The sequence below is a fragment of the Bactrocera tryoni genome, unplaced genomic scaffold (assembly GCF_016617805.1).
Source record: "Bactrocera tryoni isolate S06 unplaced genomic scaffold, CSIRO_BtryS06_freeze2 scaffold_11, whole genome shotgun sequence".
NCBI classification, from domain to species: Eukaryota; Metazoa; Arthropoda; class Insecta; order Diptera; family Tephritidae; genus Bactrocera; species Bactrocera tryoni.
In genome coordinates this window covers 7,658,727-7,684,454 of record NW_024395824.1, presented here as the reverse complement: position 1 = coordinate 7,684,454, position 25,728 = coordinate 7,658,727, and the positions used below count along the sequence as shown (strand labels likewise).

The 25,728-nt window shown below is 33.5% G+C and overlaps 2 protein-coding genes across 2 annotated transcripts; both read left to right on the top strand.

Annotated features, from left to right (window-relative positions):
- The first annotated feature begins 6,691 nt into the window (after window positions 1–6,691).
- Window positions 6,692–8,092, top strand: LOC120779699. The gene is made up of 3 exons (XM_040112065.1): window positions 6,692–7,392; window positions 7,479–7,629; window positions 7,709–8,092. Exons 1-3 carry the CDS (start codon window positions 7,039–7,041, stop codon window positions 7,831–7,833), a joined length of 630 nt encoding a protein of 209 aa, XP_039967999.1. The 5' UTR covers window positions 6,692–7,038; the 3' UTR covers window positions 7,834–8,092.
- Window positions 8,093–21,906: 13,814 nt separating this feature from the next.
- Window positions 21,907–22,835, top strand: LOC120779571. Its single transcript, XM_040111913.1, has 5 exons — window positions 21,907–21,947; window positions 22,008–22,189; window positions 22,280–22,492; window positions 22,556–22,693; window positions 22,791–22,835. Exons 2-5 carry the CDS (start codon window positions 22,178–22,180, stop codon window positions 22,833–22,835), a joined length of 408 nt encoding a protein of 135 aa, XP_039967847.1. The 5' UTR covers window positions 21,907–21,947; window positions 22,008–22,177.
- Window positions 22,836–25,728: the final 2,893 nt, after the last annotated feature.

The window sequence follows — 25,728 nt, the reverse complement described above, 5'->3', positions numbered from 1 at the left end:
GATTCCAGCTAACAGAAGTAATATTACAATAGAATCTATACAATTTGTTGTGCAATTGGAACCTAAGTTCTTCAGTGAAGATCTAGATTGTATTTTTGCTGAAACACTAATTCTTTTTGATTCATGTAAAGAGTGTAAGTCTTTCGATGACATTTCTATAGTAGCGTACAAATTGAGAAAGGTCATTCCTTCTGCCTACAAAATTGTTCATTACATAATGACTACTCCTGTCACGTCAGCTTCATGTGAACGTTCTTTTAGTAAATTGAAATTTGTTTTCAACGATTTGCGTACAGCAATGGGGAATGAACGTTTGAATTCTTTGATGCTGCGTTCTTCTTCAAATGATAAAGTAGACGAAATCGATCTGCGCGATGTTGTTGGAAAATGGTCAATGTTGAAACATCGCAGTGTGAGAATATAACTCAGAAATTTATATTTTTTGCAATTCAATTTCTTAAGAAAATCTTGTTTTTTCCCGCGTAACACGTCGCTGAAAAATATACATATGTATTTTATATTAAGAGAAACATATTAAATGATGATTATACTAATATGTACAATACTTATTTGAGAATAAAATAATGAAGTATGCTATTATGTTGTCAAACTTCTCCGTAATACCTTATCAGAAATGAAGATATCCTTATTTTATATATATTTATAAACATATATGTACATTAAATCGGCAAATTCTTGAAATGAGTCGGCATATCAAAGGGACTCACCCCCCCCATGATCTGGATCCTCGCGACGCCCCTGGTCGCCAGTTACAAGTTTTAAAAATTACATCAGGGTTGCTTATTCGAGTAACATTAAAATAAGGTATGATACAAATTCAAAATTACATCAGGGTTGCTTATTCGGATAACATTAAAATAAGTTATGATACAAATTCAAAATTACTTCAGGGTTGCTTATTCGAGTAATATTAAAATAAAGCATAATACGAATTCAAAAATACAACAAGATTGCTTATTCAAGTAACATCAAAATAAGGTAACGATACAACATAATACAGTAATCACATTTACATTGCAACATTTTGTACTTTAAAATAAATAAAAATTATTTTCCAAACCGAATCTATGGCTTTTTTAATTAGTTGCACTTCGAGGACCCTGTAAAGCAAGACTGGTGGCAAGGGGCTTCACCCAAGAATATATGATGGATTATGATGAGACCTTTGCACCAGTTGCACGAATTTCTAGTTTTAGATTTCTTTTAGCATTTTTAACTCAATATATGTAATTTACTGATCCATCATATAGATGTCAAAACTGCATTTTTAAATGGAGCTTTAAAATATGAAATTTATATGAAGAGTCCAAAAGGTTTAACCTAGTACGATGGAAATAAAGTATATAAACTAAATAAAGCTATTTATTTCCTTAAGCAAGCTACAAGATGTTGGTTTGAGGTATTCGAAAGTGCACTAAAGTATATATGTTTTAGATAAAGGAGATGTATATGAAAATATATATATACTATTATATGTTGGTGATGTAATAATATCCACCAGTAATTCCGAAACAATGTCTAAATTTAAAGCTTATCTTTTAAATACATTCCGAATGGCCGACTTACATAAAATACGATATTTCATTGGTATAAAAATTGATAGAAAAAATGATCAAATTTGTCTCAGTCAATCTGCATATATATGTCTTAAACAAAATCAATATGGAAGATTGCAATCCAGTTAGTACCCCTCTTCCCAGTAAATTAAATTATGAGGCCTTGCAAGCGGAAGGATCATATGAAGCACCATGTAGGAATTTGATTGGCTGTTTAATGTACATAATGTTGACTACACGACCGGATTAAAGTACATCCATAAGAATCTTAAGCCGGTATACTAATAATAATAACAAAGAATTATGGCAATGTCTTAAAAGAGTTTTAAGATACCTAAAAGTAACTGTCGATTTGAAGTTATCATCCAAAAGGAATTTTAAAGAAAATAATATTCTTATGGGGTATGTCGATTCCTACTGAGCTGGAAATGAGACTGATAGAAGGAGTACTACAGGATATATATTTAAAATGTTTGGAAATTGTTCAATTTCCTGGAGTACTATGAAACAAAAATCAGTTGCTGCTTCAACTAACGAACCGAATACATGGCATTATTCGAAGATGTAAGAGAAGCATTGTGGCTAAAGTCATTAATACATTAAATTAAATTAAAATTAAATGGTCCAATATATATTTTTGAAGACAATCAAGATTGTATTAATATAGCCAATGCTGGATCCAAAAGAAGGCCCCAGAGAAATTACAACTATTTGAATATGCACACACTCGTCTGCAAATTAATTTTTTTTTTTCATTAATTTGTATCAGTGTAACTTTTAAGGTGACGTGTTGAAAATACAAAAGTCACATGGATACACATATTCAATATAGAGTTTTGTGTATGGGAGAGGGATAGAACCAGGAAGATCTTGGAAGGAAAAAAAGCTCTCTCTCTTTGTTCTCTCTCTCCCTCTGACAAAATTAAATACACGATTCTGACAAAATTGTTCAAAATTACTGTTTGAATTATAAAATCAAACTGTTTGAATTGTATTCCTTACCTCTGGTGGGGGGAAATAAAACGACCTTCATTGAGTGAGAAATATTTCATTCTAATTTTATTTGGTATTTTCACGTATTTATATATAATTTTAAGACTATGTTATCTAATTAAATATATGTATTAAAGGGTTGCAAGAATTAATTCACGCTATGAATGCAACAGAGAATTTATGAATTCATCTCATAACTCGAGTTGATCGCCGACGCTGAGTTGGAATTATGTGAATGCAGATACAGAGAAGACATTGTGACTTGTTGTTTATCGCTAGCAGGTAGAGTCAGCTCATTCTTCTCATAAACAAACCCAACTCACACTCATATCATCAACCAGCAGTGAATGCAAGGCGTTAGCGTTCACTTAGTAGTGGAATAGTGTGTGATCGTCACTTATTTTTATGTGAATTCATTGTTTCTCTCATTCTTTTAACAGAACAGGGTGCACCCATAGTGTTCAGCTAAGCAAGCAAATAGAGAAGATAAACGGAAGGGTTTTCCCCACAACATGTTTGCCTGCATTGTACTGGCCGTAGACGCTTAACCGAGACAGTTTATTAAATATTTAAATTCGTCATTTGTTTTGTGTATACGGAGATAAAAGGGAGTAAAATAGTTTTGGCAGATTTTTATTTTAATATTTCATATTTTTCACCAAAAATAATGGATGTAAGTAATTGACCGCGAAATTCAGTGCAATTTACATCTGTGTCTCTGTTTTACAAAAATAGGTAACATTAGATGAATCTGCATCGTCAACCCAGTCGTCGCCTGTACTAAGGCAGCAGCTTAATGAAATTAAGGATAATATAGTGAAAGGAAAATATACAGTGGTTATTGAAGCTGGGAAAAGCAAGGATTGGGAAATTTTTGGCAAGGTTGAAAATAGTGGCAGTTTGGTAAGAGATGTTGTTGCATGCAAAAATTGTAACAGCGTTTTTAAATTTATGAATAGCACGTCTAACCTTGTGAAACATAAATGCTATAAAAATTTAAAAAACCGTTCGGATAACCCAAAGATATTAGTGGACAACGACACAAAAAAAAATGTTGCTGATACGTTCACTGAATGGGTCACTAAAAATTGCAGACCATTCAAGATGATCGAAGATGCAGGTCTGAAAAAATATAAGGATCTAATACTTTCAATTGGAGCTAAGTATGGGTCGAACGTAGATGCTGATCAACTATTACCTCATCCAACAACGATATCCAGAAACATAGACAATTTATACAATATAGCCCACGATTCCTTAAAATTAGAACTAAGTGAACTTAGTACCTTTGGACTTACCTCAGATATATGGACCGATAATTATTTAAAACAATCGTTTTTGTCTATGACTATTCACTTTATAAAAAGCGGAAAAATTGGAATGAAGCTTATTGCTTTCCGATCAATGGATTTTGAATCTTGTAGCAGTAAGTATTTGTTGAAACGGTATATATTTGCAGATATGTATGTGTACGTACTATGTATATGTGGTATCAAGTACAACAATTTGTTGTAATTTCAAGAAATGTTTACCACAATTGCACACTAATATTTCAGTGCTCGCAGCTGTACATACGTATTTTCAAATCAAACTTGATATTTCGTAGGTTGATGCATTCGAGGTTTCAGGCAACAACAAAATACATGGGATTTTCACATGAGGCTACCTGTTCAATATGCCTTGATACCATGTATATATTTTTTTTAATTTTTAGTTTTTCATTATACTTGCGAAAGTTTCATATTTAAAAACGAAGTGTAACTTTATTTAATATAGGTGAAAGAATTATACAAAAAGTAAAGGCGGCATTGAAGGAGTTTGATTGTAGTCTTGATAAGGGGATAATTGTTACAGATAGGGGATCCAATATGAAAGCTGCATCGTATGTAACGATCACATATTCTGCGTCAGTCATATGCTGCACAACATAGTTCAAAAATCTATTGAGGAGTGTTCAGATATAAGGAAAATATGTAAAAAGTGCATCAAACTTGTAACATATTTTAAAAAGTCTGGAGCTAATGCACAACTAAAAACCACACTAAAAAGTTTTTCTGTAACTAGATGGAACTCAATCTATTATTTATTACAATCTGTTCAAAGCAATTGGATCGATATTATAAACATTTTACAGATAAAAAGTCAAACCCATAGAATAAGTAACATCAGCTTAAATACTTTAACAGATATAATAAATATTTTGAAAAAGTTCGAAGAAACACCAAAAGAATTAGAAGGAGATAACCCTACTTTATATTTAGTTATTGTGCATGTTTACTTTTTAAAACGAATATGTGAAACAAATAGCGATGATGATTCAGAATGCATAAAATCGTTAAAAATTAAACTCAGCACATTGATAAATGATGTCGTAATTAACAATTTTTCACAAAATTGCTTTGTTTTTGTTTCCACCGACTAATAAATTGTTACAGTTTACAAATGAAGAAAAAAATTATATAAAGCTACATACATTGCAAAAACATGCTAGAAGCATTGATTATTGAGCAAGATCAAAGCAATAACGAAAGTAGTCAATTAAATTATCTCTCAAATAATAAGGAACAACTTTTCTCAGGATTTCTTCAGCCTTCAAATCCAACAAATAATCTTGATCGAGTTCAAAATGAATTACTATTATACGAAAATGTTAACGAAGTAATGCACGACAATTTTGATGTTTTAAAATGGTGGGAATTAAATAAACTTAAATTTCCGTTACTTTTTAAATTGAGTTTAAAATTCTTAGCAACACCGGCTAGTAGTGCCTCGTCTGAGAGAATATTCTCAAATGCCAAAAATTTACTTTCTGAAAAGCGTTGTGTTATTGGGTCTAACCCTGTTACTGTAGGAAAAATCATGTTTTTACATACGAATATGTAAATTAATTAATTATTTCTAGAGTTTAAACTAATAGGAAGTACATGTGCAACATTGAAAACGAATTTGATAATTATCTTTTCTAAATTTATGAAGTCATTAATTTTTTAAATAAATTATTTTTAAGTTCAAAAAGACTGGTGAGTGTTTTACACATTTTTTTTAAATAAATGAATTATGTATATATTGTATATTTTTGTTAGATAAATGAATTGCTTATTTTTTGTTTAAGTTTTTAATAGCGCAATTTTTTTAAGTTATATGAGACTGAAGAGCTTTAGATACATTTAATTTTTTAATACAAAAATTATGTGTGTATTTTTTTGTTGTATAAGTGAATTTCTTTTTTATTTTATAGTTTAGAATATATAAAAATAAAAAATACATACATATGTATCGATGTATGGTATTTGATGCTTTTCATTACAATTTCATTTCATGACGTGTATAAGTTTCTCGTTATTCGATATAAAGAGACTCGTACGTCGCACGTACGTATGTTTTTTGGTTTTCCCTAATGTTTTTTTTTACGATTTATCGACAGTTTATCAGCATAATACATAGCTATATTTACACATGAGTTAATTGGACTGGAAATGAACGCGAATGTAACTAATAAAAATGTGATACTTTGAAACTAAAAGTTGTATGTATTTTGTGATTTAAAAAGAGTTTTTTTCAATTGTTCCAAAGGACAGGTTTTGGTTCTAAAATATTTTTATTTTTTAAAATATTTTGTTAAATCTATTAATCCCTAAATAAACTTCATGAAAAACTGCAATAAAATTGAATATTAGAAACATTTTTTTTATCCACATTCGTATGTAATTATCTATGCGTATTTACATACTTCTTTCTAGTCGTGCAACTAGAATAACTCGAACTAACAGTTGTAATTCACACGAACATCATTCACTCAGCCAACATCCTTCTTGCACAGAATTAATTCACACCAACACAATGAAATGCTTTGGTAGACCAATTCTGCAGAGAGTGGATCGTTACTTGTGAGAGTGCTATGAGTTGAGCGAACTCGTTGTTGTTCTCACTAATGAGACTCGGTCCTTATTTTACCCAAACATCAGAATTCATTTTTACGTTGTGTGAGTGAGTGCAAGTTGAAATTTTTGGACAGTGACTCAAAGTTTGTTTTTTGCGTATTCATGCAGCCCTTTAATATGTATGTGTATGTATGTTACAGCACACCACTTGGGGTTGTTTCCAGTATACACCCTGCCAGCAATTCGGTAGTCAACTACGCAAAAAACACATTTCTAGTTAACTTTTATGAACTAACTAAAAGCTAACTACAATGTAATGCATAAATGCCCCACATCAGAGCGAGCATAGAGAATGCAGGTGTTTCTGTTTTTGATTTTTTTCTCATCTTTACTGTTAGTTCTTTGTAATCTCTCTTTTCGTTATTAGTAGGCTGTAGTCAAATGTCCGTGAATCAGTTGATGAATCGTGTGCAAGCAAAAGTGACACAAAATTTAAAAAGATAAAGTTGTTAATTAAATTAAAAAGAGTACAAATTCTCAATCTGATTGCTTTAAATTTTAATTATTGTGTACTTGTAAAAAGTAAAATGAGGGGTGTAAGCAAAAGGCATTTGAGACGGTTAATCAAAAAGGAAAAAGATGTGTTTTCTAGTAAACTTTTGTCTAATAGTGTAGCTCAATTAGAAGCCACGTGCTCCTCTGTTAATGCTCAGTGTCATGACGAAGGCCATATGGAAAGTAGTGATATTGGCAATACTTTCGAGCAAAAATTTGCATATGACATAATTATGAAGTCCTTGGCTGAGCAGAAAGTGTTGACGGAAAGGGTTCTTCACCAAGAGGTAACCAACAATAATGCATGTGCAGTTTTCCCCATAAAAAGTGTCAACGACTTACACGACTTCAACACTATTATTAGTGAGGACAATCGTGACCTCTACGTAAGTCTTAAAAATTGTGTTCCATGAATTTAATATCTTGCTAAAATGCATTACTATGCTAAAAGTTTTTATAACTTACTTAACAGGTTAACAGGATGAAGGCTTTGTTAAAAGGGCGCCTGGCGAAAACATTGACAGATGTTATTTCCCAAAGTGTGTGCATAGAAATCAATTTGGATGGAGTTCACGGCAAGAAGCGTTTGAAAGATTTTAAAGCTTTTTACCAAACTTTAATGGGTAACCGATATACTGAAAGCATATGTGTATACAAATTTCAAATAACATAGCTCAAATATATTTTAAATATTTTAAACAGATGCTTGTCGTTCGCTTGGTTTTGAAGACAACGAAAAGGAGATAAGGAATGCCTTGAAAATCATTAAAAAGCGGCATTTCCATGCAGAATGTATTAAAAATAAGAAGAATAAAACAGAAAATTAATACTTTATTTTTCGGCCTTTTTTAACTTGTGTAATTGATTTGTAGCTAATTTTAAAAAAGTCAACTGATAGCTTCCTACTAAATAACTAATTTTTAACTAACTGCTAAGTAACCAACTTGTAGTTAACTTAAATAAATAGCTAATAGCTAATATATAGCCAACTACTAAGTAGCTAACTTTAAGTTAGTTGAAAAGTCATGCAGTGTCGGATAATTGACTACTGCCTAGGACATCGCAACATTAAAATAGTCAGTTGGCTCCATGAAAAATAGTCCAAGTATCAACCGCCTCTAGGTTCGAAATAGTTAGATTAAAGTGCATTAAAAGTTAGCTGAGTTGCCGGCAGGGCAATTTAATACATTTGTGTGTGTGTGTGGTCATATAATTTATGTTGTATGGTTTGGGCTGTTTTCAAGTGCGCAAGTGCATTTGTAATCAATTGCCAAACCTATATAAATATGTTTATATAACATATCTTGAGCACATGCGTATTGCATTTAAGTGCATACGTGCCTCATGTATGTATGTACATATATATGTTGCATATATATGCATGTATATTTATGTGTTTATTTATGTATGTATTGTATTGCCTCGGCATTGGCGAAGATAAGCCTGTTCAATTTTGAACATTCTCCCGGGCGGCAAAAGTGACTTCTGGGAAGTTGATTGCAGCTTGTAGTCGTCGCCTGGCCTTCAATCGATAGTAAATGAAGACTGCTACTAGTACGCCGATTATAAAGAATAACAATGCGTACTGAATGTCCATGTTCATTTTTTAACATTCTCCCGGGCGACAAAGGTGACTTCTAACCGCAGATTGTAATCGACGTTTCGTTTGTTAACGCAAGCTACCATGGTATTAATAACTCCCAAATGGTTGTTACTACATCCGCTTTTCCAACTGGATCTATTTCGGCTATTTCGGTAGTTTTACTTACGTCTTTTTTATTATGGTCCTGGAAAAGGATTTCTTTATCGCGTTGCTTATCCTTCTCCAATTCAGGTTTCTTTGATGCATCGCCCTTTGTATCAATAGTTTGTTTGTCGTCTCTCGTCTTAGAAGTTGTGTCTCGTATCTTCTTGTCTTCATCTTTTTTTGTTGTATCCACACGTCTTTTGGCAACACTTCGATTGGCATCCGACGATGATGACATTGTTGCGTAGCCATAACAACGTGTACCCGGAGTTCGGGAGTTGGTGACCACCTTGGCATTTTCCTCTTCACTGCATTTCTCTTTCGGTAATTGTTCTATGTGTTTGATTGGTAGACATACCATCGGTTTCTTCTTCTTGGCCTTTGGATTTAGTACTGCATCTTCCACTGTCATACCTCTATCGTCAGCGTCTTTAATTGCCATTTCTACATTTTGCTTTTCATCAGGCGGTTCAAGGTTCAGGTTTCTTTGATGCATCGTCCTTTGTATCAATAGTTTGTTTGTCGTCTCTCGTCTTAGAAGTTGTGTCTCGTATCTTCTTGTCTTCATCTTTTTTTGTTGTATCCACACGTCTTTTGGCAACACTTCCGGCTTCCGACGATGATGACATTGTTGCGTAGCCATAACAACGTGTACCCGGAGTTCGGGAGTTGGTGACCACCTTGGCATTTTCCTCTTCACTGCATTTCTCTTTCAGTAATTGTTCTATGTGTTTGATTGGTAGACATACCATTGGTTTCTTCTTCTTGGCCTTTGGATTTAGTACTGCATCTTCCACTGTCATACCTCTATCGTCAGCGTCTTTGATTGCCATTTCTACATTTTGCTTTTCATCAGGCGAGGTGAGGACTCTCCCGGGGAATAAAGTACCTCTTAAAGTCTTCTCTTCCCGTGGTTGTTATAATCGCTTCTTCAAAATCATTATCCAAACCCTCAATTGCTTCTTCACTGATTGTACCCTCGTTCATTGAGGAGGTGCCCGCTTTAACCTCCTCTTTTGCTCTCTCCGTTTCTTCCAGGATCCATGGTCCTTGATTAGCTGTCGACCTGTTGCCAGCCACCACCAAGTCGTGCTCCTCTGTTGTGTCAACATTTTCAACATCTCTTCCTTCTTTCGATATGTTATCAACGCAACAGTTCTCGAAGCGGATATCTTCTACGCGCAGCTTGCCAAAGGTAATATCTTCTACGCGTAGCCTCTCAAATGTAATTTCTTCGCGCAGCTTGCGAATGTCATCAACGCATTGCTTTTCGAAACGTATATCTTCCGATATGTCATCAAGGAAATGAGTTTGAAAACGTATATCTTCTACGCGTAGCTCATATTTACTATTTTTTAAATTATCTTTATGTTTCTCTAATATTTTCAAAATGTAAGTGACACAAAAAGAAAGATCTTCTATTTCAACATTAATATAAGAATTGTTATAATAGAGTTGCAATTCGTGGAAATTTCGTTCCATATTGCTCCATAAATTCTTGAGACGTTTTTCGAAATGTTCGATGTCTTGTACGACTCTAGAATTTATATTTATTTTTGCCTCTGCAATTGTAGATCGAATTCTTTCCGATCTTTTTTCAATTATCTGCTCTATGGGGTCTATCATTTTATCCTCCTGGACTCGCTTCGTACAATCTTCGGCTCTCCTTTGTAACATGTCCGCAGTGTTCGACATTTCAACTATTTTTTAATGAACTGTTTTTATTCTTAAAAAAAAATCGTTGGAGGTAATTGTTTTGGTCGAATGGTTGACCTTGCTGTACCTCGATTCACAGCCGCTGAATATTTTTTTAAATAACAGTTTATACACAGCGTTTAGTTTCGTACTAAAACGGCTTATGTGATCAAATGAATATGCGGGAATATGGACCCGTCTTACAATTTCTTATTCTTCTGCCGATATACATTCATATATACAAGTAATAGGACTTTTACATATATTGCCTGTATTTTCCTTCATACAGGTCTTTTTCTTTGGCTGAGACCACAATCCGGCTCGAAGGACCAAATGTTTGAATTATAAAATCAAACTGTTTGATTTGTAAGATCAAACTTTTGAACTCAAAAAAGATTATTTATTCCTTACCTCTGGTGAGGGGAAATAAAACGACCTTCATTGAGTGAGAAATATTTCATTCTAATTTTATTTGGTGTTTTCACGTATTTATATATAATTTTAAGACTATCTTATCTAATTAAATATATGTTCATTCACCGTCGAACTGTCATCGTAACCGGTTGCTTTTCGCTCTGTGCTTATTGAGTTTGTTAAAACGGTATAACGGTTTGTTCTGCGTTTATATTACGCTCGTGCTTTGTTTGTGAATTAATTTTTTATCGTTTTATATCTTTTCAATCACTTAATTTCTTAATTTGTTAAACTAAAATTCGCGTTTACTATGGCCCCTGGGGCCACCAAATTAGGGGATAATAGGTTTTCCCTATTATCTCCAATAATGAAAAAGAAAAGAAAAAAACCAAATCCGATCCCGTTAGACCAATTTCCAGAATTACCAGTCTCAAACACGGATGATCCAAAATTTTTGGTCATGTCATCGCTGGACGATAACAAGCCACTTAATTCGTCATCATGCTTCGCTACGTATAAAGGTATTCAAGCAATCAGTAAGGAAGTAAGTAAAGTTACTGAGCTACGTGATGGTAGCCTACTGCTCTTTGTAAATAACAACAAAACAGCTAGCAAATTTCTTTCTGCAAAAATTTTACCTGGCGGAGGTCATATCAATGTCAAGCTTCATAATACTTTGAATACGGTTAAAGGCACCATATACGCCCCATTCCTGAATAACTTATCAGAAGAAGATATTGTTGATGGTCTAAAGGAGCAGGGTGTTTCTGCTGTACATAAGTTTTCACGAATTGCTGACGGCTCCCGTAATCCTACGGGTGTAGTTTTATTAACTTTTGATAAATACAAACTTCCTGAAAGAATTGATGTTGCCTGGAGGAACCTCACTGTCCGTCCGTATTACCCTAATCCTATGCGTTGTAAGCAATGTCAATTAATTGGCCACACAGCAAAATACTGCCGTAATTCACCTTCTTGTGTCTCATCATGCAACCTCCTTCCGATCATACCTCACCTACTGAATGTAAGAGAATAATGTGTGCAAATTGCTCGGGCGACCACCCGGCATCATCTAATACTTGTCCCTAAATATCAACAATCCAAAGAAATATTAAAAATTAAAACTATTTATAAATGTAGTATGCGTGAAGCTGTTACCAAGTATAAAATTCAATTTTCTCATACAACTTCTAATGCAAACTCTTTTGCCTCTATAGCTAAAATTTCTAACAATACTAATCAAATCAATAATGAAACAACACCTAATAACAAATCCAACAATCCTACCAAAAACTAATCTAACAACAACTACAGACATCAATTCATCTAAACAATCCCTTCCAACCCATCCTACCTCCTCTTCTGCCACTTCTCCTTCCCCTCTCTTTTCCCCTTTATCCATCTCTGACTCTCCTCTCAATATCCTTTCCTCCTCCCAGTCCTATCACACCCTCCCCCACCCTCTCCTGCTCGCAAGATCCTCTTGCATTACCCAATTTTCCTTCTTACAATGAAGACATTTAGTTTAAATAAAATATTCGTAGCTTAACTTTTTTCTTTTATAAGTTTACATATGATATGATTACACTTCTTCAATGGAACATTAACGGTTATGTTAATAATTATATTAACTTAGAGTTACTTATGGGATCGTACAATCCATCTATTATCCTGTTGAATGAAACTCACCTATCTTATAATGCCTCAGCTTTTACTCCTAGGGCTTATGTGGGATATTTTATTAATCTCCCACATAACACCACCAACAAGCAGGGAGTTGCCATCCTAGTTAAAAGAAATCTACCTCACGTATTACTTCCCATACCCCTTTCAATTTTTTCTTCTGTAGCTATTGAGATCCTCGCCCCCTATAAAATTTCAATCATCTGTGCTTATTCCCCTCCTGATGAATCATTTTCTACTACTGAATTTTTAAATCTTATTCCTTCCGGTTCAAATCCTTTTATCTTGTGTGGTGACTTCTATGCTTGGAGTCCCCTTTGGGGCTCTGCTTCGGCTAACTCCAAGGGACGTAGCATTGAGGATGCCTTACTAAGATCCAACTGCATTGTTTTAAATGATGGTTCCCCCACCCATTTTTCCACTCACTCTACCTTCACTAATATTGATCTTTCCATATGTTCTGCCTCCCTCTCCTCAAAAATATCTTGGTGTTGTATTGATGATCTCCATGGCAGTGATCATTTTCCCATCCTTTCCAAAATATCTACTTCTCGCCCTCATTCATTTTTTAAGCCCAGGATTCGGTTTAAAACTGATTCGGCTGATTGGGATAGGTTTGAAGAAGCCTGTTTTTCGCATTCACGTTATTTCCCCTTTTCTTCCAATATAAATCAAGAGGCTTCTAGAATCCAAAAAATTATACGTTCTGCTTTCTAACTATTCTTTTCCCCTTTCTTCTTCTAAACCAGTCAAGCTTGCTCCTCTTTGGTGGAATAATGAGCTTTCTGCACTAAGAAATCTGAAACAGAACGCATGGCATCAATTTAAACGTTTACGTTCTAGTGCAAACTTAATAGCTTACAAAAAATCCAATGCACTTTTTCGCCATAAAGCTAAGGCAGCTAAGGTTCATTGTTTCCAAGAATTTACGAATAATATCACTTCTTCTTCGGATTCTAGAAAATCTGGACTGATATGAAAAAGACTGGCTGGTTTATCACCTTCTTCTCCTATCACTTATTTAAATACTCCTCGGGCACTCTACTATATCCCAAAGATATAGCCTTAGAGTTTGCCACCCACTTTTCCAATATTTCTTTGGACTCCAATTTCTCTTCTGATTTTTCCTCTAGTAAACTTTCTTCTCTTTGCTCTCCTTACCTTCCTCCTTCCACCTTATCTCAATCAGCTGAATATTTAGATGCCGATATATCTGAACTTGATTTTAATTTAGCCCTCTCTGTCAGTCAAGGGCAAACTCCTGGCATTGATAAAATCTCTTACCTTATCATCAAGCACCTTCCTCCATTCCTTATATCCCGTCTAGTCAAACTTTACAATAGTATTTTTCTCAGTGGCAACTACCCTGTCCTCTGGAAGACTAGCGCGATTATTCCTATTTTAAAACCTGGTAAACCTCCTGGTGTGGTCAGCAGTTATCGTCCCATTTCCCTTCTTCCTTGCCTTGGTAAATTGATTGAAAAGATTATTGCTACTAGACTCGCCTGGTATGCTCAATCTAATAATCTCATTTCGCACAACCAAGTTGCGTTCAAGAGGGGGCAGGGTACGTTGGATGCTCTCCTGCACCTTGATCACTTTATCTCTGATACTCTGTCCCACAAAAATCATGTTTCTATTCTTTCTTTAGATTTCCTAAAAGCATTTGACAGGATTGGGATCTCATGTAGTGTTAAGACAGCTTAGTAGGTGGAGAGTGGGTTCTCGTATTTTTTAACTTTGTCAAATCTTTCCTATCCAACCGTAAATTAAGTGTTATCATATCCAATGTTTCATCCTCTGTTCTACCATTAGATAATGGTACCCCACAAGGGTCACCGCCTCGGTGATCCTATTTACTATTGCATTTGATGAAATCAGTACCATTCTATCAGATTTTGTTACTATCCGGCATCAGATTTATGCTGATGATTTAATTTTATTCTCAAAAACTTCAAATTTGACTTCAGTAACAATTACTTTCTCTGAAATTTTATTGCGTCTTTCTCGTTGGTCCTCTACTTCAGGCACATCAACATCTTTTCCTAAATCGAAACTTTTTCTATATTTGTAAAAACATCAATGTACTATCCCAACGCTCACATTTGATAATACAAACATTTTGTGTACAGATAGTATTAAGTTCCTTGGTATTGTATTAGACTCTAAGTATACATTTAAGAAACATTGTCAGTATATAAGAAAAAGACTTTTTGTTAATTTAAATATTATTAAATACCTCTCATGTAAGCGCTCACTCATCGGCTCGGCTTTACTGGTCAACGTCACTAAAGCCCTCATCTCATCTGTAATTAATTATGGCTTGGAAATTTATGGACATCATTCTAAGAATCATCTAAAGATGCTTGCTGCGCCCTATCATTCTTCAGTTCGTTGTTCTCTTTCGAGTGTTTCCAACATCGCCAATTAAAACATACTGACGGAAGCTGGCCTACCTTCTCTTAAAAGATGCAGTGGAAGATAGCTTAAATAAGCTTTATTCAAAACTCATACTCAGCACGAACTTTACTATAAAAGGACTTTCAATCATCACTTTGCAGAAAGAGGTCTCCTAAAATACTGTCTTCTATTTTAAAAGTGCTTTGTTTCATTAAAACCAATGAGTTGCCAAGCTTAAAATATTGCTGCCTTGCAGTAAATATATTCCACCGTGGAAAGTAAATGAATCTTCTTTCATTAGTGATCTTACTTTTTCTTCGCAAATCCATCACTCCAAGCACTGTGTATAAATCTCGATTTTTGGAATTATCTGCGCACTTCAAATCTTTTGGTTGGCAGTTTATATATACTGATGGCTCCAAATCGTCGCATACATCTTTTGCTGTAGTTGATGATAACCAACAAAGAATATCGTATGGTTTATTATTTCCATTTTGTTCAATTTTTACCGCTGAAGCTACGGGTATTCTCAAAGCTGTCCAGTATGCCCAACAAAACCTTGGTAAATTCATCATCTGTACAGATAGTCTATCGTGTTTTCAAGCTTTAAAAAACCGCAGTAACTACAATGACGTCATTATTGGCATTAGATCGCTGTTGTTTTCGTTAGCACATAGACTAAAAATAATGTGGATACCCGGTCACTCTGGAATCATTGGAAATACTTTTGCGGACTCGGTGGCTATGGAGGTGTGCATCACTCCAACAACTACATCTGCCTTTGTTTGTTAAGAGTGATATAAAACGGCTTATTATTCAACAAAGATCCACTAAATTGGCGCTTGATTGGATGAATTACAGACACCACTACTCTAAAATAAATTCAAATCGTATCAAACCATCCTTTCCGTCATCGCTTTCATCTAATTATATCATTCCATATATCAGACTTCGCATTGGCCACTCCATTATCACACACGCTCACATACTAAATGGCACTCAGATCAACCAATGCCCATTTTGTGATTCAGATTTAAATCTATTGCATCTTCTGCAACATTGTCCAGCACTTCAAACTCATAGACTGTCAAACTTCAATAATACTGATCCAATAATTTTATTGATGGATCCCTCAAGCAACAACATTTCGAAAATCTACAACTTTTTGAAAGACAGCGACCTTCTTCGACGCATATAACATAACCAGTCGGCCGATAGCCCATGATGCTAGTGCTGCGTATTTTCTTAAGTTTGTATAATAATTGTATTATTATGTAAGCTTTTATAAAATAAAATAAAAAAAAAAAATAAAAAAATAAATATATGTATGTGTATGAAGCATTGGCGAAGATAAGCCTGTTCAATTTTGAACATTCTCCCGGGCGGCAAAAGTGACTTCTGGGAAGTTGATTGCAGCTTGTAGTCGTCGCCTGGCCTTCAATCGATAGTAAATGAAGACTGCTACTAGTACGCCGATTACAAAGAATAATAATGCGTACTGAATGTCCATGTTCATTTTTGAACAATTACTTACGTGTAGTTGTATCAACAATAAAAATATTAATAATAATAAGATAAGTGTATTTTTATTTGAAGTGGGATCAGGCTATTTTGGAGTTTATTTATAAAAATCAATATTCATCCTTACAAATAAATTCATAAATTTTTGGTACCAATGATCTTATTTCAAATGTTTTATCAGGTCATTCGGTGTTCGATTAGTTTTTGTACAAATGAAGCAAAGCAGTAGGCGCATTTTTTGTAAAAAGTAGAAAGGTGTAGGTATCCCTACAAGAATTGAATGATAGAAACTAACACAATAGCAATTTTCTCACTAACACCAATGCATAGACTTCAGAAATTATTGTATACCTATCCACAAGTAAGAAAGAGACGATTCAGACTATTTTCTTTCGGGCTATGATTATACATGCAAAACTGAAATAGCTGATGTACACACAGTGTAGAGTCAGAGAAACTAAAAACATATGTTCTCTGGACATACACTGTATGTACATATATCAGCCGTTATTTATTCTTATTAAACGCGAAAATATAGTGGAAGAAGAAGAAAACAAGCGCAAACAAGTGCAAGCAAGTGAAATAAAATTTTTAAATTTAAAAATTTCGAAGTGGAATATATTTTAAAACATTAAAAAAGTAAGTGAAATGAAAAGAAGATAGTTTGCTAATTGTCTTTCAAAAGAAAAAAGGACTTTCCAGTCCAACATAAAAGTTATAAAAAAATATTTGAAAGGGGAAAGTTAAAATGAAAGTGGAAGTGTAAGTTCTAGTGCGTTTTTTGAAAGGATTCTTGTAAATAATAGGGAACCTGATCCTTCAGTGGTAGGTTCAGTAGTAGGAAATTATGAAAGTGATGCTGGTGATACTTTGAACTTTTCTAGCGATGTAGGTACTGATTCTGAGCCCGAAGCGTCCACCTCTATAGGGTTTAGTGTCGTTTCAGAAAATAATGACGAAATAAATAAATGTAATGAAATTAAATCGTGGGCTATCAGAAACAACATATCGCAAATCGCTTAAGAAAATCGTCTAAAAACATTGCGCAAAATAGGTGTTGATGGTATGCCACTATCTGCAAAAACACTCCTAAATACTAGTAAAGAAAAAATAAATATCACTAAAATGCAAGAAGGGGAATTTTTGTACCTAGGAATTCAAAACTATTTTGTTTCAAGTCCGTTTAATTACTTGGAAGGGAAAAATGAGGTTTATTTAGATAAAGGAGTTGATGGGTTAAAATTGTACAAAAGTTCAAACAGGGTATTATGGCCTATCTTGGGTTCAGTTGTAGCTTTCCCTAATATAAGCCCGTTTATGAGAGCATGCTATTCCGGGTTCAAGAAGCCAAGTAATATAGATCAATTCATGTCCGAATTTTGTGCCGAGGTCGTGTCGCTAAGGGCAACCGGCATTAAAGTTTGAATTAAGTCAAACGTTTTAAAACTTAACATTCGTCTTTTTGTTTGTGACTCCCCAGCAAGGGCTTTTGTAACAGGTGTTATATCACACAACGGGAAAAATGGTTGTCCAAAATGCTGCCAGGAAGGTACTTACCAAAAAAATAGAGTAAGTTTTCAAAAAAACGTCGGTTCTTTAAAATCGGATACAACGTTTATGTTACGTTCAAATCCTGCGCATCATTTGGAAGATTTCAAATTCAAAAAGAGCGTTTTGGAAGAATCAGATTTTGGGATGGTTTCTCAGTTTCCCCTTGATAGTATGCACTTAGTCGACTTAGGAGTAACAAAGAAATTGCTTAAACTTGCAACAAAAAAGGGCAATCATACTATTATTAACGAAAAGCTTGACTATGCCTCTAAATTTATCCCATCAGAGTTTGGCCGCATATCTAGAAGTTTAGATGAGATTCATTATTGGAAATCGACTGAGTTTTTGCTTTATTCTGGTGTATTCGTTCTTAAAGATTGTATCAGTACCGATCAATACTATCACTTCCTGCTGCTACATAGTAGTATTCGACTTTTGTCAAATGAAAAATCGCACCGAATCGAAGCCGATGTTGCCCAACAAATGCTAACAGATTTCGTCAATATTTTTGGAATTTTATATGGTGATGAATTGGTTAACTTTAATATTCATGGACTACTTCACTTGGCAGATTGTGTAAAACAGTTTGGACCATTAGATTCTTTTTCAGCGTATCGTTTCGAAAACTATATGCAGAATATAAAAAAAAAATTGAAAATAAACCCAATAAAATTCTACAGCAAATATATCTTAGACTTGACGAAAAACAGGGTATTGAATCAAATTCAGAGAATGTGCCAAAATTTGCATCATTTGATTTAAATACCAACAAGCAGAAAGATAGTTTTTGTTTTAGTGAGTTGACAGGACCAATGAAGGTATTTAATGTCATAAAGTCTCAACAGTCGTATGAAATTGTCTGCAAAGTTTTCAGAAAGACTGAAAACTACTTTTAGGGGCTATACCAGTGTGACACTTTCAAAAAATTTTTTTTTTTTTGATTTTTCGATAGTTTATGTATTCAGAAATATCCTGTGAAATCGGCGAGGTCGTATCTTCAATAATTTTTGAATGGCAGCGTTCTAAGTAGCGACCGCTCAGAGGTGCAAACATATATATAAGTGAAACTTTAAACGCGTTTTTCTCGAAACGACATTTTTCAAAATTGATGACATTATAACTCAACGGGAAGTTGACCGAGCGACTTCAAATTAAAACTGGATATAGTTGAATACATTTGCTATACAATAGACTACGATCTTTTTGATTGGTTGAAAATTGTCAATTTGGCATTAAAAAAGCCACCATTTTTTCATAAAAAAACGATTTTTTTTTTAAATTACGCCATTTTCTTAATTTTTGATATTTTTCAAAGATCGTTGTTCATTGTTTAGAAAATATATTTAAGTTTAATAAACATTTTGATTTTTTTTGATTCAGCTACTCATTTGACCGGAATCATGCCAGCAGTTGAGGCACTTTTTTTTCGGCACTTCCGCAGACAGCACATAACTCCGTTATTTTTCAATATTTTTGTAAATTTTTTTTTTTCATATAGCTAAAAATATACTTTATTACGTCCATAGAACGTCGAAACATTCAATCTAGTACTTTCTTTTAAAAAAAATTCACGAAAATCGCCTAATTTTTCATGCGTCACACTGGTATAGCTCCTTAATGAACCTGTAGAATCGTCAAGTGACCTAGGGATTATAGTCGCAAGTGAGTTAGATGAAGAAATGGTAACAGTTCCTATCGAAGACATTGATTTCAAATACTTTTGTATTCCTATCGAAGAGAAATATTTGCTAATACCACTTTTACACTGATTTGCACAACCCACTTTCAATTCCACAGCTTTCAAATTTAATATACAATTTTGGTTTTACTAATATAACCAAAACTGTATATAAATCAGAGATGGGCAAATGAAATGTATGGATGTATTGGTAACCGCGAGCGTAAAGTGGCTACCATGGGACAAAGAACATTTGCAGTCAGTTGATTAACAAACAACAGCGAAGCAGCATCGTGCGCCGCTTGATTGTTTTATGATACTATTTATGCGCGTACCTATATGTGTTTGTTCAAAATGAATGACAGATATTGCTCTATGATTTCCGATGCCTTTGGTAATATGCAATGTCTATTGTGTAATATGTGTGTAAAGGGGACCCGGGGATATAATTTTAGGAGGCACTATAATACCTTCCATAAATACTTTGAGAAATATGAGGGTATTGAGAGAGATAATATGTTTTTTGAAAAAAAAATACCCTTTTGCAGAAGTATAAGGATTGGGGTTTCCAAGTTGAAAACGATTTATTCAAAGAAGTCACTCTTTTTCAAACTATTTTATTTTTATTACTTTCTGAGATCAAAGACGAAGATTATTCAAGTTTTCCACAAACCTTTACCCCACCAAAGGTATCTGAAATTATAGCATTTTATTTGTGTTATACATTTCAAATGGAGCAAAAATATACTAGGGCATAAAAAACATCAACATACCGACCTCCTATGTTACCTCGTTGCTGTCTGCAGCGCAACTGGCAGGAAAATCAATTCATTATCCCACAGTGCAAAACTAGTTTTTTCGCTCTCAATAGCGACTGAAATAAGAGCGTAAGAATACGTGTGCTGAGAGTAACTGCTCATGTGAGTCAAAACGCCCATGTATGATATAAATGCAATATAATAAAAAACATAATAACAAATCAAGAATGATAGAATACAAGATTACGACAACCGCCATTATGAAACGTCATAGTTACGTGTTGAGAAGAAGAAGAGTGAAAAACTGTCAAATGGCTTGCAAATTGTAAACAGAAAAGTAAACACTTTTGTAAATTCGCAAAATATTATTAATTCTTTTCTCGATTTTAATGAAAAGTTTTAGTGAAGCGATTGAATATTGTTGAGTGAAAAGATTTGAATCATTTCTAAAGAAATATATCGGCCTATTGATAATAAAATTGTCTATTAAGTTGTGATTCAAATGGAGAAGACGTTTCTTGTGTTGTATATAAATATATACATATATTATAAGTTCAGATGTATCAGATGTATGAAATTATGATAAAAGAATTGTGAAATTATTAATTTAGTATTAAATATATAATTTCTTTTGCAAAATAACACCCATTTTTTGGCAACTTTTAAATCGGCCGGAAAACTGAAAAACTCGATTTTGATCCTTTAATTGCATAATAATTATTACAACAAGCCACTTCACATTTCATTTTAAAAAATTAATATATTTATGCTTAGATATTTAAATAAATACAACAGTACACTTACACTGGATTTCTTCATTTGAACAATTTCCACACATGCTACTCTATTTATTGTGGATGTGCCTAAAACTAATTATGTACATATTTTGTCGCAACAATATTCTAAACATTCCACTGAAATTTTTCCTGCAAAGACGAATGAATTAATATTATTTTGGGAATTTCAAAAAGTGTTTACTTTTCTGTTTACAATTTGTATGCATTTCTATGCTTGTTCGTCTCAACGCATAAGTGTGACGTCACGAAATTGTTGAACAATGTATTTGTTTTTGTAAGAATTGTCAAGAGCTAAACCGAAAAAAACTAACTGTGAACTAGTGTCGTAATCTTGTATTCTATCATTCTTGATAACAAATATAAAACATCATAAAAAATATACAGTATTGTTCATATGTTAAGCAACAAACTCCAAATGCAATATGTTGAACGACATTTTAACAATACTGCATATTTTTATGATGTTAACCTAATATAATTAATATAATATAATATAATAATAATATAATTATTATATATACAAATGAGTAACATATTCGAGACGCAAGAAGAAGGTGGTAAATTAAAAGGAAAATACTCATCGAAATAAGTATAAATATTTTAAAAATTATTAATTTTTTAGTAGAGATTCCAATCGTTGAGAGGATTGAGCGGCGCCAATATCCAGTGGGAATATAAAGAACACAACAAAACTCAGGTCATTTTTAACATAAAGCTTCTAATAAAATATACTATATATTAACTTTTTAAATTTAAGATAGTCTTGAAGCGTTAAAAAGGAACATTGCGGGCCAAAAGAATATACAAGAAAGGCTAGACAAATTGGAGGAAAACGTATTTATAACTTTGCAGAACCAAAAAACCCTTAGTGAAGGCCAATCGTCACTGGTTCACAACTAAACCGCTATATTTAAAAAACTTAATGAGATGGAGTCGAAAGTAAGTGTTTTACAATCTTGTATGTACACTCAGTAATAAAAGTAAATTTAAGACTTTATTTATATCTTTTCGTCTAAATTTATTTCTTAGATTGTCGAAAAGGCTGAGGTTTTGGCGCAAAATAAGTCAATCAGAGAATGCAAAGTTCTCTTAAAACGAGTGGAGCAGTCAGTGTGCCGCATGACCGGCGAAGTGAATGACAAAGAGCTGGACGACGTCGCTAGCACTTTTCCGATGGAGTCGCAAGCGACAGTTGCGGAAGTGGAAGATAGACTGCAAAGCCAAGACTATGCCCAAACAATGGTAACCTAAAAAATAAATTATAATAAGTTTACTACTAGTTACAATACTTTTACTTCTTTTAAGATTACATTCCTCCACAAACTTAAAGGCGCCAGTGATAATGTGGCTGACGTAATACCTAAGGTTTTCTCAGATGAGCTCTTGGAAGGATATAATTGGGATGGCAGGTGGAGCAAGAAATCCTTATGCAAGTTGGCGCTGGTTGGTAAAATTTTAAGAAGTACATACATATACATAATTGCAACTTAATGTTTAGTTAAAATTTTTACTAATATAGTATATTTTTCTTTTAATTTAGATGTGTTTCAACAACAGGGGTGTAGGAGTTTCGAGCAAAATATAAAGCGGTCAATACTGCTCAGCCATCACAGGTTAAAGCAGCGTACTTATTTTAAAAACAAACGGAAACAATAATTAAATTTAAAAACTAAACAAATTAATACAAAAAAATGAAGCTTTAATTTTACATTAAAATTTTTTTTTTATTTTTGTACAATTTTTTTATAATATGAATTAATGAATGAATGAATATTACATGAATTAAAATGAATTTAATGTTTTCGAAATAAACGAAATTACAATAAATTAATAAATGCATATTTTTTACATGTGCTCACATCATATATGACTGTCACAACTGCATGATTTTTACATCATATGTGATAGACACACATGCATGATGTTGACATCAAGCATAACAGGCATTCATGACAGAGATTTATATCATTAATGACACAAATTTTTATTCTAAACACCGTTGGAGTGAGCAGTGTAACTATATGTTGTTCAGGTTGTTAAACCCAGTAAGTAAGAAAGAAATGCAATATCACATGTATACAAAAGTTTTTGTCAACTTTTTCATATTGCCCTTAAAAATGTGATAGAAACTTGCACTGAGCCAGTGAGAGAAAATTGTGTCACTAGTGATTGTCATATGATTGGTCATAGGATTATCATCGTTCTTGTAGGGATGTAAGTAAAACTTATTATAACTACTAGTTTGCTTAAAAGGTTTGCCACGGATGAAAAATGCTCTAATTTTAATGCAAAAAAAATTGCTCCAATAATGTCCGTACTTGTTTGCTTCTTTGTGAGTATTTAGTATTAAAAACATACGATAATTTTATAATAATATCAACGCACTTCATCTAGAAGCAGCACTTCCATTCAACGCCATCGCAGAGAATATAAAATTCGGAAATACGTGTAATGTCCGTTCCAACGGCGATAATTCGTGGTTGACATTTTTCTTTTCTTTTAGCAAAACAATTAATTTTTTCCATACCTGTACCTATTGCCTGTGGAGACTCCATATTGCTTATGGAAAGCAATATATGGACTATTTACAGCCCTATTCTCCTGCCCTCACAAAAGTCACCAACCTCACTACAGTGATGTTTCTCGCTATAGTGAGGGTTACCTTATTCTGGCGAAAATTCAAAAGCTCAAATGCTCACTATTATCACAAATATCTGTGACGTGTGAAAGCAGCCATCACAATACAAAACATCTGTGTTTGTTTTGTTTTACATCAATATTTGGCATTTTTTTAAAAATATTTGAGTGTTATAACTAGCATGGAGGTACTGTGCTTTGTGTATGCGGCAATTGTTGTGGAGGAGGAATCGGGGGGTAGGAGGAAAATTTTGAAGAGTTTACGAGACAAAAGCGATCCTTTTACCATGCAAGACACAACATGTATAAATACATTTCGATTCCCAAAATCGCTATGTAAAGTACTTATAGGTGAATTGGTGCCGCATGATGTGCAGAAGTCGAGTATTTCTTTTGATCTGCGTTTCCTGGCGTGTTTGTATTTTTACGGGCATTGCTCTTACCAAAAATGCGTTGGAAATAGTTATGTATATGCTCTCTATGAGCTAGCCCTGTGTGTCTAGAGCTCTGCACTTTATTTCGCAATAAATTGTGAATGTTAAGGGCAGTGAAATTTATTTCCCTTCAAGCGTGCAGGATGTTTCAGATACAAAGAAGGGGTAAGATAAATAAATACAAATAAATATAAATAAATAAATTTTCTCTTATAGATTTTACACGAAATTTGGGATCAAGGGCACAATCGGCGCAATCGATTGTACCCACTTTGGGATTGCTTAACCCTCAAGCACAGACGCATACATATCTTTATTATCCATTTGTGTTTTTGTTTGTTTATTTTTACTAAAACAGCTGTTTGACAGAAAAAAGCTTTTTACCTCACGTGGTGACTTTTTTAACCTTTTTTCTTATGAGGTTTGAGCAAGAATAGCCTCAAAAAATATGCCTCACAAGAAATCTCTCAAATTTTCAGAAGAGGGCTGTTAGTATGCCATATATTGAAAGCAATAAGCTGTCACTACAGCAGTTTGACCAAATACTTACCATTTGAAATTTCTTTGTTGTATAAATGTTTTAAGTACAATTCTCTTTTTTATATTTCTTTTTCAAATATATCCAATATTTTTGATAGAGATCTTCCAATTTTAAGAATAAAAAGTTCCCTTTGACTGGGTATAAGCTTTCAAAGTCTATTTCGATCTAATATGAATGAAGGAAAAATATATTTTGCAGAGGTTAAAAGTTTAACTAAAATGAAAAAAACGAAACACTCAAATTAAAAGAGTAGTAATAAATACTTACGAGATCACATCCACTGTAGTCATTGTACAGTGGCCATTCCAAAAAAAAAACCCTTAAAGGAAGCGATTTCCCTAATTTCCGAAATGCTCGTCTGCGATGTCTGTTTCCAATACATTGTTACTTGTTCCCATGGACGGCAGTTGTGATGTAGCCAACACTTTCTTTCGCAATATTCATCTTAAAATTTTCCAAGTTAATTAAGTATATGATTTTAAAAAATTGGCTAAAGTACATACCAGAAGAAATTGATGAAATGGGCAGAGAATGTAAAGTATAGAGAAGGTGCAGGTTCGACTGCGAACATTTGATAGATTCAGATGGAGGAATTCGCCGCATTTGTTAACATTGTAGGTCGGAATTCGCCTCGCAATTTTAACATTTTTTACAATTCTCTCACATATTTTAACCGAGAATATGAAGAGACAGAAATATATGTATGTATTTACGGCATATGATGACAAGGCATATATGCCGAAGCATGCCCATGACGATTTTCGTTTTGCTTGTTTATATTTTATTTCATTTTGAAGAGCGAAAAATGTGTAAAAAACATGCCCATGACGATTTTCGTTTTGCTTGTTTATATTTTATTTCATTTT

Coding starts and splice junctions, on each gene's coding strand:
- LOC120779699 (XM_040112065.1), top strand. CDS start 7,039: ATGAGGGGTGTAAGCAAAAGGCATTTGAGACGGTTAATCAAAAAGGAA. Junction 7,393..7,478: donor AGGACAATCGTGACCTCTAC/GTAAGTCTTAAA, acceptor CTTACTTAACAG/GTTAACAGGATGAAGGCTTT. Junction 7,630..7,708: donor TTTTTACCAAACTTTAATGG/GTAACCGATATA, acceptor TATTTTAAACAG/ATGCTTGTCGTTCGCTTGGT.
- LOC120779571 (XM_040111913.1), top strand. Junction 22,493..22,555: donor AAGACTATGCCCAAACAATG/GTAACCTAAAAA, acceptor ACTTCTTTTAAG/ATTACATTCCTCCACAAACT. Junction 22,694..22,790: donor CCTTATGCAAGTTGGCGCTG/GTTGGTAAAATT, acceptor CTTTTAATTTAG/ATGTGTTTCAACAACAGGGG.